The sequence below is a fragment of the Buteo buteo genome, chromosome 3 (genome assembly GCF_964188355.1).
Source record: "Buteo buteo chromosome 3, bButBut1.hap1.1, whole genome shotgun sequence".
Classification (NCBI taxonomy): Eukaryota; Metazoa; Chordata; class Aves; order Accipitriformes; family Accipitridae; genus Buteo; species Buteo buteo.
The window spans coordinates 28581692-28602715 of NC_134173.1; the positions used below are offsets into that span (position 1 = coordinate 28581692).

The window sequence follows — 21024 nt, forward strand, 5'->3', positions numbered from 1 at the left end:
GCACTCTGTCCTGCAGTGGAAAAATACTGTATTTTTTAGAAGCAACATGCAACAGAGACGCCGTAGTATGGCTGTCGATGCAACAATACTGACAGGCGATCACCATGCCATGCCTCCTCTCATAATCCCTAATTTACGATAATCAGTAATTCAGCTCATACCTTGGCTGTGGGACAAGTTCACCATGAATACAAAGGGCAGAAGATGGGATCCAGCCCATAATATCTGACATCAGTTGAAAAATAACACACACCTCACTATTTTAGGGGCACAGGACTCAATAACGTAGCAAACCCCCAGTCAACAAATGTGGAAAAAACCCAAACAAATCACAGATTCAAGGAAAAGTGGACTTTTTCCCCATCTGTCAGGGGACACCTCCATTTCTGGAGCCCATCCTTGCACAAACAGAAGACGCTGCAGCAGGCTGGCACTAGGATTTCCCCCCAGCATCGACATTAGCATCCTGGTTACCAGCTAGCAGAGCTAACTCAGCTTACAAGGGGGTGAACTTTTGTACTATGTGCCTGCATCTTTTTTTGGAAGAGGAGTAGGGATATGATTTTAGCAGTTTCAATCTCAAATACATGATCCCAAATATTAAGTCAGGTTTGGGGTTTTCAATAACCAGATCAATGGTAGCAGCCAAAGCCAACACAGGGACCTGATGCAATGTATTGATTTTTGGTGGTGGCGATCCCTCCAGACCCTCAAGAAATAATATACCACTCAAACTGAAGTCTGAGAAAAAGCAACTGGTCTACAGGCCCTAAGGATGCCTTGGTTTCATTTCCACTGTAAATAAACCTCAGGCAGCATGAATGCCGACATACAAATACCAGTTGTCCCTAGAAATAATTCATAATATAGAATTCTGCAGTCAAGAAATGACAGATGGAAATAAATGTTTTTATTTTTCTGAAAAACCCACGATTGGTCAATAAAAATTATTTTCTCACCCCCCAAAAAGCCAACCCTTCCTCCCCCAAGTCCCCAAAAATGTGAACATTAAAGAAAAATGCACTTGACAAGTCATTTGGGTGACAGTAAAGCCCCTGTAATTAGTATAGCAATCAATTTTTAAAGGTTGCTGCAAAAAATTATGGTCATGAACAAACTGTTTCTCTTCAAATTGAAACAAGTGCCTGTTTAGCATAAAGAAAAGTAATTGAATGGGTGGCTCAACTTTCATGTTTTCAGAGGGTAGTAGGTTGTCCCCACTGGATTTTGTTATGGATTCTATTGGACATCAAAAACCAATGCCTCAACTATACCTGCTCGTGACAGTCAAGCACTGAAATGATCAGCTTTCTTCCAGACATGTTGCAATAGAGGGGAAAAACATTTGCCAGGCCAGATTATCTGGCCAATAAGTACCTGGAGATAGAAAAAATTAGCAGCATCTATTTACAAGCAAGGCTTCTCGAGAAATGGATTAACCTAGTGACTGAGTGGGACTTCACTTTCTCTGGCGCAAGGTAAATTAACTCGGTCTTCAATGGGACACTTGCTGTTTAAAGGTTCACCCAAGCGTGCCAGGATCCATACTTACATTCTGTAGCTGTTTGGTACATTAAGGAGGCAATAGAGGAAGAACTAAACCCTGCGTCAATGGTTATTGCAGAAATCCAGTGTTCACATTACCAAAAGAAAAGGTGAAGACCCAGTTCCTCTGCCTGTGTCTCATTGTGGGAAGGGGTGTTAGGTGGCATCTGCAATCTCTGCATGTCCACAGCAGTTCTCCTGGCAGCTGCTTAACCGAGTAGTTGAAGTACAATGTTGGCAGCTACTGTTCACTGCAGCTCTTCCTCTTGCTATTAAATACAGCACCACTGAGAGCATAAAATGGAGTCATACTTTTTAATAAAAAATTAGATAAATTTAAACTACTGTACATGTCAAAATTACTAACCCCCAGAAACAAGGTGACCGTAATCTGGTCCTTCTTGGTTCCCCTTGCTTCCCCCTTCCTGGATCTATTGCTCATTCATCTGTTGATCAGTTTTTTGAAAGAACATTTTAAAAACACATGGTTACAAGTCTCAATTGCAAACAGGACTAATCTCATTTGCTCTCTAAAAGTCTACATCTAGCTTATTCCTGCATACATTTTTTATCAGCCATCGCTTTGTTTATTCATGACCTCTTACTCCATGACCACATCGTAATTGCAGAGACATTTACATTCAGGGTCTTGGAGTGGTTTTTGACTCCATCAACAAAGAACGAAGGCTCGGTGGGAGGGTGACCCGGCCAGTCAGGGGCTTGGGAGGAGCACGAAGGTATCCTCAGTGTCGTTGAGTCGGACAGGTATGCGCTGGGCAAGCAAAACCACCAGCTGAGCACAACCTGATGGCTTTTGGAGCAACACAGTGAAAAGCATTAGTGGCAAAGCTCCTCACCCTCCCCACCCAGCCTATGCCAAGGCTGCGGGTGGTGTGGGCGCTGCCAGCGCTGGGGCAGGTGCTGGGGGGCTGATTTCAGGGCTGCTGATGCTCCTGGCCAGGCAGGCTTGGGGTACCTGCTGGCCAAGCAGCAGGGAGCAGGGAAAGGAGCTGCAGCCCCCCGGCTCCAGACTGCACCGGAGCATGTGCCCATATGTAAACACGGCGGCTAGCAGGGCAGGTCTGGATTTGAGAGTACCTTTGGGCTTAACAGACAGTGTAAACATATCCCCGGGTATGCTGTGGAGGCCCCAGAAAGTGAGGCTCCACCTGGAAGCGTGGGGAGGGCTCCTGCAGCAAACAGTCTCTGAAACATCAGGTCACCCCGCACTGCTACCCGTGTACTCTCAACCCATGGGGACTGGCATCTTTTTCAACATCACAAATTTCATATCACTTCCAACAGTCTGAAGATCTGTTAAAAATATTTATTTCCCAGGGTTTTAGCTTTCCGACTTCTATGCAAACTAACAACCAAATTGTGGGCAGTAAGAGCAAGCATTTGTTTATTTTGTAAGAGGACTACTTGCTGCTAATTGAAAACAAGCTTTTTCAATGAGGCAGCTGTTTCAGTACTGTGAATAGACAGATCAGCATCACATTGAAGATCTAATAACCCGTTAATGAACCTTAATTTTTGGAGCCCCCTCCCTCACCCATTTCCACATTTCAATAATTTCAAAACCATTGATATGTGCTGCCAGAGAGTTATTTAAGTATGCCCTCTGACACCTTTTAATAAAACCCAGAAAAATGGTAGCTTTTTTTTTTTTTGAGTTATCAGACTATATTAAAAACCTTGTTACATGTATTTAACAATTTCTTTTTTTTCTTTTCTTAAATAAATAGCAAAGTGTCACCAAAATGAATGGAACGCCGGCACCATTGCATCAATAGAAACTTCCATACTAGGATGAATACACAGTCATATTCTGGAATATTGCATAAAAAGATACTTTGGAGGAACGGTGGTGGTTGCTGGTGCATCTTAGGTGGTGAAAGCATCAACTCGTGAACGGTCCATGCAGCGGTATCGTGACGTGGCGCCTTTGCAAAATCTCACCTGCCCGAACCAGGCAGCTGCAGAGGTGGCCTCAGTGAGACTCTGCAAGAGAACAACTCGCAGGACATCTAATGCAGGACATGGACTTACCGCCTGCTATTAAGAGCAATGCAGCCAATGGCATAACACAGGGGGCTGACCATCTCGCTCTCTAGGCAGAAGAACACTAGCTTTAAACAAGGGAAATGAACAATGTTAAAAACAAACAGGCTGACTAACACTCAGCAGGGCAAGGGCTTGCAGAGTTGAAGCTGCCAACTCCTTAGGCAAGAGGGAAGGATGCAACTGTTGACTGTTACACTGAAGGTTACAGAACCAGACGTCATTTTTTGATGGGTTTCCCTGGCCTGAGCTGGTGTTATTTTTAACTCTGACCAACAGCCTCTCTTCAAACCAGGACAGCGCTGAAGGAAGACCAGCAACGTGCGGCACGCCAGACAGATCCTGCAACAGCGCCTGCTGCCTTTAACTCACTCCACTGTGCGCGGGCAGTGCTGCCCGCCCGCTGCCTGCCGGACCGGCCGCCACGCCACGCGCTAGAGTGCAGTGAGCTAAATCCCACCTCTCTGCTCCTGTTGGCTTAAATCAGACCCTCGTTATTTTAAACAGAGTTTATTGTATTTAATACATTATAAAATTTGAAAAAATTGTAGGAAAGCAGCAGATTCAAACCAGAGCATCTCTACCAAATATTAATTATTCTGGCCCCCTTTGAAAAAACACAAAACAAAACAAAAACAACAAAAAACCTCATTCAAAAGAAAAGTTAACCTTTCACATCTGTGAGGGCAGACAAAAAGTGTGCGACTTCTGTACAAACTACATTTAAAATTTCAGTCGACTAGCTTTCCAATGCAATGGATGGTTGTCTCCTGAACACCTGCCCATCCACCTCTAAAAAAGACAGACATAAACCTCCATATGCAAATAAAGTTGAGTCAAGGTGTGTACACATTAAAAAGTGGATGGCTGTTTGGCAATGGAAAATGGGTGAAGAGTAGTCTATGTATCCCCCCAATGGTAATGGCTTGTACACCGTTAAGTGAGCCCGAGTAAGGCCTAGGACACTTAATGGCCATCACAGCACCAACCTCATCTACCACTTTTTTGTTGTTGCATTTCCTACCCTTTGACATATACATACATATATATATGTACATACATACATATACATACATATTTTTTATATATATGTGAGTGTGTGTGTTTTCTTTTACACCTTGAGGTTATTATTATTATTACTACCATTCCAAATGTTCCCATATGAATTCAGGTGTGGTCTCTATATTTGATATAAATGTGTCTTTTATTCAATTTTAGTTCCAGGACTTGTTTGGAGTCCAAACTGCACATGAAATGTCCCCCTTTTTTTTCCTTTCTCTTTTCCTTTTTTTTTTTTTTTTTTTTTTTGCATAAAGAAACATGTCCATTTTAGTCCAGAGGCTCTTGCTTTATTCGAATGACGGAGGGTGCACGAGATGTCCTTCTGAGTTCTCGTCTCAGTACGTATTCACTGAATTGGGAAGAGTCCACCCCACCTCCACATGAGCCAACAATCTCAAACCCTCTTTGCTGTAACCTCTCAAGTACCTGCAAAAAAGAGGAAACAAACACCAATGTATAAGTAAATAAACAGACTATTTGGTGTCCGAGGATGATACTGCTGTTTTCAAATGGATCCAGCTAGGAAACAAAAGTAGTGACACCGATCTGCTAACTGGTTCCCTCAGCTTCACTGTATTGGACTGATTTCTGCTGACTTTTTATATTTTATTTTTTAGTACTGTCAACAAATCCAGTATTCTTCTAGCCACAGAAACATGCCTGGAAAAATGCATTCTCTGCTTCACAAAATTTGCAATACGAAAGGGCAAATACAGGATTGCACAGCAGATACCAGAGGATGCTGACCAAACACCTCAACTAAATGGTGACAATGCAGATACTGCGGCCATAATTTCAGAAAAGTTACCGTCATATTTTCTAGAGACTTAAAAACCAACCGCGACTATGAAGGTTTGTGGCTACAGTTACCTGTGGTAAAACCTGTGACCTTTTAACTTTAATTATGGGACTAACGAGTTCTGCCTTTTCATCTTCTTTCCTCCCTTCTCACAACCTGAGTGTTGCTTCCAGTCGGAAATAAAATGGCAAAAAGAAAAAGAGAAAAAAGAAAACAAACACAAGGAAAAAAGAATAGTCAGGCATGGTCTGGGAGCAGCAGGGAGACATGCCCAACACAGCTTGCCCAACAGATGATGGTGCAAAGACCTCAGCTCCCAGCACCAGCTCCAGGGTGCTAAGAACATGGTCTCCTTCCACACCACTATTCCACTATTTATTTTTTTTTTAAATTACCCATGTTCATGCTGGTTTTCTGTAACTGCAGGGCTGAGGCATTCTTTCCCTTGTTTACACTCTTTGCTACTTTTATCATCATCTTTATCTGTTCTGCTGCCTGGGCTTCCTCCACCTCACCTGTGAAGGAGACTCTTCCAGGGCTTCACCAGGGTCAGCTGTGATGGCCACCGGCCCCAAGGTGGGGGGCTGATGCTCCCGCACCCCACAAGACATGGGCCTCTCTGTCCAGCATGACCGGACCTCACTGCGTTGTGCTGGGAGCAAGTGCCTACTGAGTCCTTCCCAGCTATTTCGCCAATTAGCAAATTGGCTTGCACGTGTGCTGGGACAGCAAGGGCAAGCAGAGCGGCAGAAGGCTGCATGGAATTGGGGTGGGGGGAGAAGCAAGCTGTGGTTTAAAACCACTTAAATCAAGACATACCATGTCTTTACATGTATTGCTTCAGGTCAGCAAATGTCCTTCCAAAATACCTGAGCATGGCTAATTGCACGGCAGACAAATCTCAAAAAGGAGGGGGTGGGAAAAGAGACTCAGAAGGAACCATCAAAACATCTCTGCAATTTTTGTTTACCCTGATCTTTAGCTTTTAACAATATAAGCCAAAATCCCCCCAAAATGTCTCAGTGCGAGCCACTGAAAAATAAAGCAGGAGAACTTAGGTCCTGAGAAGAAAAATGTGGTGGAAGCAACTGGTCAGGAAACTAGCCCAGCCCTGGACAAACTGTTTGGTCTGTCCCTCACTCTCCAGATCTATTTGTAGTCCCTGTCCCGCCCCACATTGTTATTAGGACTGGGAGATGCTTACGTTCCCCCAAAATGGAAGATGCAGCATTATCAATGTGGGAACATCATCTCTCTTGAAGCCTGTGTGTATTTTGCCACTCTGACTTGGGTTTTTCACATCAGTAAATATGCTTGGCAATTCTTATTTGTGTGACAAAAATGTAACCATCAGAACAAGTGATAAACAGCTAAAGGATACAACTGCTTTGAGAACTATCATATGACATCTGGCTAAATAACCCTCCTTGAAAGTCCTATCCCTTTTCAGTTGTAATCCTACATTTAAGGCAGTTCTAAATTTGCATTAGTCACTACAACAAAACAACTTTGATATTTCAGCATGACAGTAAAGGCCAGTAGGAGACAACTGTCCAAGCATAACATGGGTCAGCCGTATCTCGACAGGCCTAGATAGGTCTATCCCGACTCCTGTGTTAAGTGCTAGCACACATGCAGCGCCTGGCGAGCCTTCGGTGCACACTGCGGCACTCAGCTCGCTTCCTCTGGGGAGGGAGCAGAGCAGAGCTGCTCCACCTGGACAGCAGGACCTGGCAGATGGAAAGACGCCAAGCTCAGCTTGCAAGTCTCTTCTGCGTAAGAACTTGCTGATGAGTCCGCACCATTTCGGAGGTGTGTCTAAACCAAACAGCAGCAATAGTGCTAGTGACAATTCCAGATGCGAAGAGCTGTTCTCCCTCCAAAATGCTGGCTGTGCAGGACGTGCTAACTAGGTGGAGACAGGTGTGTGAGGTTGGTTGTTTTTAACCAACAAAGGATAAAACAGATGACACCATATGTTTATTATTATTATTCCAGAAATTACCTGCATTTGCCTCCCAGATTTTTTCTTAGCCATTTCATAACAGCTACTGATTTTAGATACTGCTACGTAGAATCATAGAATAGTTTGGGTTGGAAGGGACCTTGAAAGTCATCTAGTCCGATCCCCCTGCAATAAGCAGGGACATCTTCAACTAATCAGGTTGCTCAGAGCCCTGTCCAACCTGGCCTTGAATGTTCCCAGGGATGGGGCATCTACCACCTCTCTGGGCAACCTGTTCCAGTGTTTCACCACGCTTATCATAGAAAATTTCTTCCTTCTATCTAGTCTGAATCTACGCTCTTTTAGCTTAAAACCATTACCCCTTGTCCTATTGCAACAGGCCTCTACTATGCCTTAAAAAATTAGGAAAAACCCACTGAAAGTGAGACAGGAGGGTCTTCCCTGAAACCACAGAAATGGATGGGTCCCTGTTTGCAATAAGCAGATGTGCCTTTGCTTTTGTTACCACAGCAAGGAGGAAGATTGAACGTGTTTTCTTCGTCCAAATTAAAAAGGATATAGTGATTTATTCAAGAAGTATTAGAGAGGTGTTTATCAAATGCAAAAGACCTCGGTAACACTGGAAAAAAGATGCCCTAGTTTTTAACCACACCTGTGATAACTCCTCACCCCCCGCTGTACCCTTCACATTACATGTCTTGCCTGATAGTCTCATTGAAGGGTCAAAGTCCTCCTAGGATGTCCCAGTTTGAAAGATAACAGAGGGGGCTGAGGCAAAGTCCCCTCTACAAGGGTAAGACTCAACAGATGCCTTCTCCTGTGTCTGCAGGCTGCTCTCTTCTCCAGAAATACTGGGTCCTGTTTCAGGAGGAAGGACGAGAAAGGAAGACGACACTGGCTGTGCTCTCCCTCTGTGGAAGTGTGGCCCTCCTTTCGGTAGCTGGCCAGTGCTACTGTCCCATTGTCTCTTTCTCTCATTAAATCCCCTTTCTCCTCACTTCTCACTTGTTACACCCAGAGTAAAAAGACTGGGGCTTCTCCTTTTTGCTCCTCTGTTCTTCCTATTTAGTTTCAGAGCTCCTGTGGACGCTGGCAAATCAGATCATCTCCACTGCCTTTCTCAGGTGAAGGGACAGCTCCCAATGCCCTCACAACACGCTCTGTGGGGATGTGGCGTTTTCCCTCCCTGGCTTGAGACATCCCTGTGTCCTCTCATCAAGCCAGAAAACAATTTATAACAAGCAAGGCAAGGGACTGGAAGCAGGTTTGAATGGTTGCCCTATATTCAAATGTAAAAAAACCCCACCATGTTTCTCCAAATATACAATGTCTTTATAGTGAGGCAAACACCTATCTTCTAAAGCAGGTTATTAACACTACTGTAGTTTGCTTGCAAAGAGATTTGGTGATGATATGTGTGAATTAAATCGAGAAAGCAGCCCTGACCCACAGAAGTAAATAACTAGTTCAAAGTCTCCAGCTGATTTTGTTCACCAAAATGCTCCAGTGACAGGGAAGAGGGTCAACCCAGTGGTAGCCGGCCAGTAGGCTCCCTTCCAAAAAATGCATACATGACTTCCTACCTGAACTGAGTTGAGGTGACAGTATCCGTTCAGTGGAAATCGGATGACATGCGTCGAGTCGTGATTCCAGCCGGCGTTGACGGAATTACACATCACGTCTCCGATTTCTGGAAACACTTCTTCTATCAATGACTTATCGCCACTCAGTGTAATCCTCTCTCCAAGATCTGGGGCAACTCGTACCACCAGGCACTCACAAGACTTTGAGAAGCGGCCACTCTCCCGGTCCTGTTTCCACCTTTCCATCTCTCCTAGCATGGGCTGAAGCTGGAAATACTTTGCTTCTTCATATAACAAACTGTAGTCCTGAAAGACACGTATATTACTGTGCATAATTAAGAAAGAGGCATTGCTAATGTACCGCTTAATGTATATGGTTATTCAGGCTAACGCCGCTCTAGATCTGGAACCCTTCAGACATAGTTCCTAATTACTGTGTAGGAAGGTGTAATAAAATAACAGTGCAAGCAAAAAATAACCATCAGCCACTTGAAACAGACTGGGTATAGCAGCACTCGTTACGGGAGGGGGAGGCTATGCTTGCTCAACTCCCTCCTGCTATGGAATAATCCAGGCAAAAATCCCACTTTTCCCCGCATTTTATCCCCACAGTGATGTCATAGAATAATGACCTCATTGAACAGATGGAACAGAATTCAATCAGGATTCAGAAAATTCATCACTACGATCCATTGCATCTTACAGCAATACTAGCAGGCATTGTAACAGGTATAAGAATGTAAATGAGGGAGGCTGCAATGGTTCTTAGTGTAAAATGATTCAGATATTTGCATAATGGATTGCACATATTACTGCATTTTAAAAATTAAGTATTTTTTAATACCTCCCCATTTTGCCAACAGTATTGTTTACTACATCGTCTCAAATGCCAGAGCAGAGAGAACACATTTCCAAGCATAGCCAGTACTGAAGTAATTTACAACTGATGATCTGGAGTCTGTCTACTGCCGTTTTTTAAACTAAAAAAAATCTTGTTTTTCTAGGTTTAAGAGCATAAGACCATTTGGAAAATATTTATACAGAGAAAAGCAATACATGAGTATTAGGGAAGACAGAGGAATAGAATGACAAGAGGAGACTGCTAACAGTCAATATGGCCCTGAATTTGAGATATAAACCAAATACTTGATAAGAATGGAATACCTAAATCATGCTCAAAATACTGCTTACATTTAATGTGTAACAAAAAAGTCACACAATCTATTTATTTCTAAGAAACAAGGACTGCTGTTCGTTTTAAGCACCGATCTTTTGGACACTTTAAAGCACAACTGGGAAGGACACCCATTTGAACATCATGTTGGTTGGGAGAACTTGCGAAGACTTACATTTCTAATTTCAGCACAGCTACAGTATATTTAAGTGTTTAAAAGGCTCTGCATATATAATTTCTTAATAACCCACAGAAGGTGGCTTTTCCTTTTTCTGTATTTCTGATTACCTTCAGGACAAGTGCCAAGAGCAGCACAAAACCATGCTAAGGCTTCAAAAGAGGGATATGATGCTTATCGGCTAGTTCCAAACTCCCACATTATTCAGGTAGATCTGCCCTTGTCACGCATGGGAGAAGTAAGTATGCGTCTACAGCAGATGATTCAAAGGTTGCTGCAATACAGCTCTTGAACTCAACCTCACACCTGTTATGCCCCAAACACCTGAAAATCTGTCTCAGATACGAGGGATAAAAGACTGCACACCAGTGTGAACTGTTCTAACCCTTCCCCATCACCTCTCTTGTTCAATCTGAGTTGCTATATTTCCTACGGTGAACTAATGGCACAGCCAGCTACGTTGATACGCATTCATTAAATAATGATAAAGATCTGTTCTGATTGCAGCCGCGGTCTCCAGCACTGAATTCGCTGACAGCACGCATACACCCACATACCTACAAGCGGATAAACACAGAACAGCACGCGGAGTCTGAAGTTCTGCCTGTGTAGGCTAATGTCTAACGTGGTAAACCACCACAAATTTAATTTGTTATTAAAAAGAGAAAAAATGCAGGCTCTTTAATAAAGTTTAAATAATAAATGTGGAACTATTCTTCCCTGACTTCTCTAAAACTCCCAAATTAAACTTGCAATATGCATTCAAGAGTCTGAGGGAGAAAATATTCGATGACGTAATGCTCAAATATTACCATGTGTGCAGTTTATTTTGTCAATACTGTGATTCCCACACCGTTCTCTGAATTTCAGCGTGGGAGTGGAAGCTGGAGCTGCTGCAATCAGAGGGGAAGCATAAAAGTGGATGAGAGGACAAGTAATCAGCAAAGCTCACGAGCAGTCGGTTCCAGACTGTAACATCCTTTCTGCCTCCATCAGGATCCTACGATATTTAATTTCCCTAGATCAAACATGGCAAGGTTGCTCCATTATGCTATAGCCAGGAGGGGAAAATTTAATATTGATGCCACTCTAGGAAAGGCTGACAGATGCCACTTTAGCAACCCCATGCTTACTTTTGCCACGTACCTAAAATCAAATCCCATACCCTACACCCCACCCCCCCACACACCGTCTAGAGCTCTGTTTTGACTACATGCCGGATACCTGCTTTACCAAGGTACATGCAAAACACCCAAGTCCCTTGAAATCTCACCTTGAAATCATCAGGAATGAGGAGTTTCGATGTCCTTAAAAAGTTCAAGATATATCTGAACATCTGCCCATCTCTGTCAATGAAATAATGCTGCTTGAGACTGTCGAGGACAATGGGCTCTGTGCCATCAAAAAGCCGGCCGATTCTGGAGAGGAAACAAGAGGCAAGCGGCAGGGTCAGACCAGGCTGGGCTCAGCAGCCACCCGAATGGCCCAATGCTGTAAAACCCCCTGCGCTGGCTTCACCGAAGGAAGCAGCTTTGCAGTTGCACTTCATAAGAAAAGGGTTCATTTCAAACCATGATTTAAGCTGGGTGTTTTCCAGTATGGCTTCAGAAAATTTTAAGTAGCACAGCTCTGCTGAGGAGGTAGAGGGGGAAGCAGCTGGGGCAGGAGCCTCTCGCACCAGCCTTTCTGCCCAAATCCATGTCTCATGATACGACACCCCTTTGATGATTTTGGACATCTCTCTCAATAGCCCCCATCAGCAGATGCCATCCCCCCCAGATGCACCAACCCCCTTGATTGACTTCATTCTGCTTTCCGGGGGACTGCATGGCGAATCTGATTTAGTTTAGAATTGCACTTGGGAAATGTGGGGTTTTTTGGTTCTTTGCTTGGGTTTTGTTTGGTTTTAAACCCAGTTCATTTTTTGGATGCCATTTACTTCAACCAACACTTGAACAGGCACAACTGAGGGGGCAGCACATTGTGGGAATAAGAAGCTGGGAATACAAAGGTTATAATATTTCAATGTGAGGTAACCATTAACTATTTGTGGGAGGTATCAATTACCACACACTAAAATAATCAGGAAAAAACCTTCAGTTTTGACAGAGACCACCCACCCACCACCAGAACCACACAGCCACCTAGAGAGCCTCTGTCAGCCAACAGGTCTTGCAACATCAACCGCTGGGCACACACACGTTTTCTAGACATGTGCCCCACAAACCTGCTTTTGTTACAGCAACAGGAAGGGCTGAAAACTCTGAAGAAAAACCCTGCCAGTGTAACATGAAATACACGTTGTGTTTCTGCACCAGGGCGTTTGCAAAATGCTCCTGAGTCACTCGCAGTTTCCCAATGAAATTGGCAGGAGTAACTGGTAGGTTTGATTCTGTGTGCCTGTTTATACGTCTGCATGTGCAATGTGGAAGTACTTTTTGATTCTTTCCAACAGCAGAACTGTAAACAAAATGGTCTCAAAATAGCTCCCTTGCAATACGTCACACGGACACTCCGTGTGAAATACTGCCGACAACTTGGGATGCGATTTCAGAGCCTTGTCACAACCTGTTACATTCTGCAGATACTGCGTTTTCATTATCTTAATGAAAGGGCTCATTCATATGTAGTTTTTGTCCCAGTATAACCAATCTGTTTTGGGAACCAGCACAGTAAAACCTCTGCAGGTTACTAAAGAGCATACAGTAGTATCACTGGGCATCAGCACGGAGCTGGAGGACCAACAGGCACTTGTATTCCCTGATCACACTCAGTTTGTGGCGTAGGTATGGTACAGGTCTGTCTTCTCATAAAAAGGATAGAGTGAGCACAACAAACAGTCATGGCACGCTATTTTTGTTTTACAAGAAGTGAAGAAGCAACCATTCCCCACCACCAGTAGAAAAAAAAACCACCAAAAACTCAGAGGTGATCAGCCCTCCTGGCTGCATGGAGCATCCCAGGCTGAGAGACACCCCCATCCATCAGCCAGCAGAAGGGGATCACCAGGAAAGGGTCAAGAGGCAAAAGACAGAAGCGGTTACCAAAGACGGGGAGGCAGCAGGGTTTGCAGCGGGGTCTCGGGGAACTGGAGAGGGACAGGGCTGCAGGTGACCACACGCCACGTCACACCCACAGCCATACACCCTCCCTTCAAAAGTGGCACAGCCAACCCAAATGGAGTGTGAAGGGATGTCTGTGCCTGCAGCAGCGACCTCGGCAGTACACCCGGTAATAAGCTGTGAACAGAATCCAAGTCTCATCTATTCTTTCTCACCAGGTGGGAGAGATGAAGACCAGGGAAGAAATAAAATGCCATTAACCTCAACAGGCCATTGACAATTCTGTAGGAAATGTCCGAATCAATTCAAGTCGCATGAAATCTGTAACGTATAAGGAATTAAATATATTTTGCAGGATGATCGGGTACAAAATATTTTTTTCAAAGCCATCCCTTAGAACAATTCAAGCTTTCTTCCTTGGATACTTGTTACTGCCTGCCCTGCTGCTCAAAATGTAAGCTGTGACAGGCCATATAATACAGGTTCCCGTTCTCTAGGTGGATGAGCAACATTTATGTCTAATATGGATACACTCAGCATTTAGAATTAATTTTCCCCTATACTTAAGCATGTTGTCTTGGAATCTATCATGGAAATCACACACAAAACATATATATTTGGCCAAGTCAGTCATTATTGAAATGTATAATGGTAATTGGTTTCTGCAGCATTTTCCTAGTTCTAAATTACTACTATAATTACATATTTTAAACCTCTAGGCTTTTTGTCTTCGTTTTATTAATTGTTTAGGAGAATAACAAGATAGTATCAGAGGATGGAGCCTTCTGACAAAACCAAAATGCTGACAAGAGTGCACAACCATCAGGAGTGCTACCTGGGACCTGAAAGCCGTTGGGTTTGGGCTGGAAGAGTTAACAGAAAGCGCTGCCTTAGTGCAAAAAACCCAAGGAATTGCAAAGTCCCAATTCCCCTGGCATCCGCCCCCAGGGTCCCTTTGCAATACACAACTGCACTTTCACATGTTAAAACAGCTTTGGAAGGGTAGACCCCCAGCAGAAAGACTTCTGTAAACAAAATTAAAGTTTTTTTCCTTTTCAGATGGAAAAATGTAGATTCCAGCTTCCTTCACATGGCCTCCAGGGAAAGACTTGAGATAATAGGGGACCCAAATCTGGTGGCACGGTCATTCTCCTAAACTGCATTTGCTACACTCATCAGGAGAGGAGACTGGGCTATGCCAGGATTTGGGAAACGACCAACGCCTTCACCCTCCAGCCTCCCCCTGTACTCCTGGGTTCCTGGAAGCACAGCGGCAAGCTCTCTGCCGTGCCTCGCTTGGCAACTTTTCTATACAATATGATTTGAGTAACCACCCTCCCTGTCACCCATAGCTCCGGCTGTCACTCCTGCTTGGTCTCACAGTGCAATCACAAATGCTTCACAGACATCAATCCACTGGCACAAAAAAGGAACTGTTAAGTCATGTTTATTAAAATTTCACTCCCCAAGAAAACCTGAAAGATGTTTTTCCTCATCTTCTTGATGATGTTGGCCAATGATTGGCAAAAATAACTTTTTTTTTTTTTTAAATTACAAATACGTAAGAGCCGAATGGATTTCCAAACAGGAAAGTGCTTTGAAGGAGGCTTGCAAAATAAGCTGATAATTATATGCAGAATTAGCCAAATATCAAGGGTAAAGGATAAGAAACTGTAGTCCATTTACAAGAAAATGTACTTCTGAAATATTTAATTAAAACTAACAGGCTGGAATTCTCTGTATATCAGGAAAATTAATGTCCCATGGGTTGAAAGTGCGACCTCCAATGGGTAATAATTAATGTCTATGGCTTTAAGTATCATGTTCCACTGTCAGAAATCGAATGCTTCAAGGGTTGAAAATATCACCAGTGGAAAACTCAGCTTCTGTCAGATAATTTGGTTTTACTTTAAGGACACGAAACAGGTACAGCCACAAGCCTGGTTTTAGTGGGCAGAAAACAACTGGATATGGAAGAGATCAATATTTTACTTCCACAAAATACTGTAGGGATCCTACTCCCCACAGACCAGCACTCCCATAGCAGTGTTTCTAGACCAAAAAGCTAGCATGGGGAGATGACATTGCTTACAGGATTTTTCAAATTCTTCAGAAACAAGTCCTGTTTGTCAAGTATAAAAATATACTCAGTCTGCAGCAAAACTGTATACATAGTGTAAGTGTTTATAACCTTGCTTTCCCCATGTATAAATATTTATATATATTATTATACACATAAAGAGAAAGACTTCCCTTTAGGATATTCTGCCTCAGTCAAGAATTTGGGGAAGCAGCAACAATTAGGAACAAGATGGCCAATATTAATTAAACAAGTCAACCATTGCACAACTTTCTTAACGCTTAAGAAAACTGACACGGTTCTGCAGATTGTTTTAGTGGCTTCAGTGGACAGAGATAAAATTCTTCACTTCTGTAATCGAAGGGATACAAGGAACATGGAAAAGCTGCAAGCCTTGATGTTTGCAAGCATGCAGAATATTGCATTATTTTCAAACAAAGGTAGAAATAAACTTTTTTTTTCTCTGAGAAAATATAGATTCCTTATTATTACATATATTCAGTATATTATCTCTCATATTATCATCTTTATCAGAGGACACTATGAACTCAAAACTAACTGAAAATCTTTTGCAATAAACTTATTTTCAACAGTTCTAAGCTGTCCGCTTTCCCCACTCTCTGTGTCTTTTGCAGAACAAAAAGGGAGAACTCCTGGTGTGAAGCCCTTTTAATAACCCGGCAGAGGGAACTGTGCAGCAGGAGGAGCATCAGAGATGCCCTGGCACCTGCAATCCCATGCTAACGGCGAGGCAAGTAGCTGCCTGGGACTCCACTGAGGTCAGATATTTAGTGGCTGGCAAGGGGCAAAGCACTCATGAAAACACATCCGGCTCCCTCCAATAATGAATTACATGGCAAAGAAAAAGGATTTTAGTTGAAATCTTACTCACCTGGTTGGAGCCACTGTGGCAAAGTGAGTAGGGGTTTGGCCCTTGAAAGGGTAAGTGAATGCAAGTTTTACTATCACATCATTATATTTATGTGGCTAATGGGAATGCTTATTTAACACTCTGGGGTGTGCAGAGAGCGAGCTGGAATAGGCTTTTACTCTTTTTTTTCCTCTGTGACTTCTTAGTCCACGTTGTCCTTATTAATTTCTTTTCATTTTCTTTAACTAAGTGCTCAAAGGCAATTTGCATAAGAGCCCATTATAAATTAGATCTGCTTAATAGTATGCTCATCTCATGGCTATTTAATTTTACTTTCTTGTATGTCTAAATTATATAATTTTGCACTGTCCCCTAGAAGCTAGTACATTTGAAGAGGCATCCACACCAGGCAGAAATGCTATCCTATCCAACTGGAGAATGATGACGTTTCTATTCTTTTTTCAGAGGACCACTTTAACAGTAACAGCCTGCTCTTCTTTTTTGAATACCTCACGTCATTTGGATCCACAGTGACTGAATACCTAGCAATCTTTATAACTCTGCATAACAAAAGTTGGCTCATAAACATAACAGAATACATTTGCAATTTTCAGGAACATATATTATGAAAACCGCATTTTAACCAAATACTCTGTTGTAATCTCTTGCTCTCAGTGCTATTATAATTTGTTCTTATCTCTTCCTCCTTACATTTAATTTAAGGTTTCATGTCCATGAGTCTCAGGAATTCCTTGGCACAGACAGTTCCTATGTTATCAGAAGAGGCATGAATACAATGATTATAAAGCAAAGGCAACAGGGGAAAAATGTATTAAAACCTAAAATCTCATTAAACCTTCTATAGAAAAGATATTTATATAGAAGCCAAAATGGCAGAGCAAGAAGGATGTACAGGAGGATGTATTGAAACACCAGTTCTTACGAGAGTTAAAAGAAAATGTTACGTGGCACTTTAAAGAACAGATAAATCCCCGATACTGAGTAGAAGGATGTCAAACCTTTGTGGAAATATTTGCTAAAGATTAAAGAACTGAATCATTTACATGGAGATCAAGACTGTTATTTGAGCATGGAAGCGAAAGAAAAGGTAAGGGCAAGCTCAGAGGGCTAATAAAACATTTAGAAGAAATTGAGATAGACAAGAAGTGGTGAATAGTCTTAAATGCCGAGTAAAGCATGTGAGGAACAGATGGGAAGGATCTGAAATGATGAGTGAGGTGGTATCGTCAGGGAATGCATCAGAGAAAAAAAAAACAACAAAGCATGGGATCTGCTGTAACCTGCCTGATCAGAGGCAGCACCAGGAGCAGAGATGAAAGCAAATCAGACATATTACAAAATGAACTAACAGTCACTGGATCTAACCCACATGGACAAACTGACACATTAACTGGAAAAGAATAAATTGCACAACACCCTGTAGTGCACCATGTAGTCATGTTGCAGGAATGCTACTTATACTAGAGTGAACTCTGGCTTTCTACGCTGCATATGAGCATGGAGGTGATGAGACGTGTAACTAAATGACAGGTGAACAAAAGAGGGTATGTGGGTCACAGGAAACATTGGGGTGAATTAAAAAATGGATGGCTAAGGCTTCAGAAGTTAGTAGCAACAGCCTAATCTCTGTTTACCTGAAAAGGAAATTTTTCCAAGAAAAATAAAACCTGTATTTTTCCCGCTAAACAGGTGATCTACCTACCTAGGAGATTCACACCAGAAGTAGTAATTACACTACAAAACAGAGCTAATACAGTAACTCCCCCGATGTACATAACACACTGGTTGACAGCCTTATGGTGGGTGCAGGGTGCCTGAATGTCCAAAAAAACCACAGGCTCTGTCACAGCCTTCTCCCAGCACGTTCAACCCCCACTCCCAAACTCAGGACCATCATCCACCCGGACCCAAATGGCTCTTGTAGAAATGCTGACATTTTAGAAAGGAAAGGAATAAATAGTTGGGATGGGATGTCAAGAGCTGGTGACTCATGGCCAGAAAGCTATATATGTGGGCAGATGGAAACCGTCTCCCACGTCGCACAACGGCAGGCAGCAAGGGTGAGGCCAGGAGATTGTGATGCCCAGACTGCGGATGATGGGCCAGGGAGTTTCTGTTTACCATATACCTTCTCCCTCTGCTCTGGTATACCAAAGAGATACAGACAGATAAGAGGAACAGGCTGCGGCCCAAATCTGCACCTTTTCACACAAGGCTGGGCAGGTAAGTGTTTTAAAAGCAATTCTAATACCGTGGCAGCCAAACCTCCTGAACCTCTAGGTTGCGTTACACGCTTCACATGTGGCTGAGATGGGTCTGTCCTCTGCTCTCCAGCTGTTCCCCCACCCCAAACCAGGATCCTCATCCCCACAATCCCCATCACTGTTGACAAAGTGAGCTTCCTCCATCTGGCAGACACCGAAGTTGCTGACACTTCCCAAGACGTCGCGTCTATCCCTGACCCTCACAGGAACTGTCTGTGCCAAGGAATTCCTGAGACTCATGGACACAAAACCTTCAATTAAATGTAAGGAGGAAGAGATAAGACCAAGTGCTCCCTCAAGCCCTTTTGCTACCACACAAACCCGTCTCCAGAGAGCTTAAGTCTTGCAATCCCCAAATAGGCTGTTCCTTCAGCCAAACCACCATCTACAGCGCGGTACCGCAGCCCCTCTCTCCCTCGAGGACCCCGAGACACCTCTCCGACTGGCTGGCTGGCTCTCTGACTGACCGACCCCGCATGCCAAGGTAAGGAGACTGGGAGCAGGGGAGGAGGCTGCAGATACCTGCCACCGTCCCCTCTCATCACCAGGAGCGTTTTGCTTCAGCCGTTTGTGAGGCCATCAGGCAATGAGCAGCTACATGCAACGGCTCACCTGCACGCCTGCTGCTCCATAGCCGCAGCTTGACCACTGGTATTTTCTGCTTTACAATACCATCTCTCCTTGCTCTTTTTTTCAGGCTCGCTCATGCACTGGATATAAAGAAGAGCAGACTGCAAGCCTTTAAGCCCTGCATCTCCTCCAGTGCTTGGTATCTTGCAAATAAGTCCTTAAAAACTTTCTAGTTTTCCAGAGCATATCAAAACCACTTTTCCTAAAATAATTTAAACCAATGAAATGTTAAATCAATTATTCATGCAAATACTTTTTCCATCTCTGTTTTTTGTAACCAAGTTTTCTTGGCAATGATAACATTTCACAGAAAAATTAACAAATATTCTCGTTGCTTGCCAAGATAATTTTACTAAGCTTGAATCCAATTTCATTGAGGTACGTTATTTATGTTTTATCTTGAGGGAAGCTGCCTATTAAGTTAGTAGCAACCGTGTCCTTTTGCTTATGATACGGTTATTACCAAGTTATCAGGAGTACCTTTAAGTTATTAGGTGCAATGGCAAATTAAGTACTTTGCGTCATAATTAGCTAATAACTTTTGAATTATATTTTAATCATGTTTAAGATGGTCAGGTTTGCTGTGAGTACAGATAATGGAGGGTAGGAGCAGAACCAGAGTGTTTATCATTCAATACCAAGAGCCAGAAAGTAGCTAAACTGGTGGATGCACAACATCCTAAAGGCCATGATAATCTATATATTCAGAACACTGAACTCCTTCACAGGCAGCAATGTAAAAAAAAGTAGAACTTGTGTCTCAGGATCATGTTTAAATAAAAAGCAAAAATATATTAGCTCCAACGCACTCTCCTTTAAGCCTGTCAATGTTTCTTAAAAAAGACATGTTGGCAATACCCATCTTCAAATCCCTATCGACAAACCTGTAAATGCAGATTCCACAAAGACAGAACACTGTTAAAGCAACTTAGAAGAAGCTGCCAGAGCCATTTCCCTTTCAAAAATCTGGATGTTGAAAAAAACCCTGACCAACCAACAAAAAAACCTTCTCAGAATGGGGGAAATCCTTTGATGTATTCCTTCATACATCAAGTTTGCCCCTCAGCTTTCATGAATTTCATTCAAACCGCTATTAGCTCTCAGTATTTCCTCTGTACCCTTGAGAAGACTCAGCATCAAAATTCCACATACGAATCACTGGAAATTAGGAAATGCTCGGAGATTCTCCATGAAATCCCTTAGAAAAGTTGCAGCAAAATGAGTTCTGCATCCAAAACCAACAGATACCCCAGTTAAGCACGTATATGCTATGTAAGAACTGCTATGATATCACTAACTCTGCCCCCTTCCAGGATGTTACTTTGGGAACCAGGCATCACACTGTGTATGCCTGGAGCCTGTGCCGCTGTAAGCGACAATCATTGCAATGAAACCATAATGAATCGAGCTTTCCAAGCTCTTCACAACTCTGACTACTTGGCCAGAAATCCTGTCTATGTTGTTTTGTTAACTGCTGCCTCCTCTAAGAGAAAGGACAACACGTTTCCATAGACAGGACAAGAACACACTTGCCCTTCCCTTTGCAAGAGCTGCACAAACTCCTCCTGCACTGCAGCCCATAAAGGCAAGAGACTGTACAACTAACCTCTGCGTGCTGTACAGGGGATCCTACGGGGACTGCTTCTCAAGAGAAAAAGCAGCCACTTCCACATTAAAGCCTAAGTAAAAGCTTCTCATTTATGAATAAAATTCAGAGAGAGAATG

The 21024-nt window shown here is 43.0% G+C and overlaps 1 protein-coding gene across 3 annotated transcripts in view; it reads right to left on the reverse strand.

Moving 5' to 3' along the window:
• Nucleotides 1-1447: 1447 nt before the first annotated feature.
• The window catches only part of KCTD1 (potassium channel tetramerization domain containing 1), a 105949-nt gene continuing 86372 nt past the window's right edge, over nt 1448-21024 (reverse strand). For all 3 annotated transcript variants that reach the window (XM_075023182.1, XM_075023180.1, XM_075023181.1), the window contains exons 3-5: nt 11645-11789; nt 9020-9325; nt 1448-5097 (exon numbers count right to left, since the gene is read on the reverse strand). In XM_075023182.1, the coding sequence (XP_074879283.1) occupies nt 4939-5097; nt 9020-9325; nt 11645-11789 (610 nt within the window). In that variant the 3' untranslated portion in view covers nt 1448-4938. The remainder of the gene's footprint in view (nt 5098-9019; nt 9326-11644; nt 11790-21024) is intronic.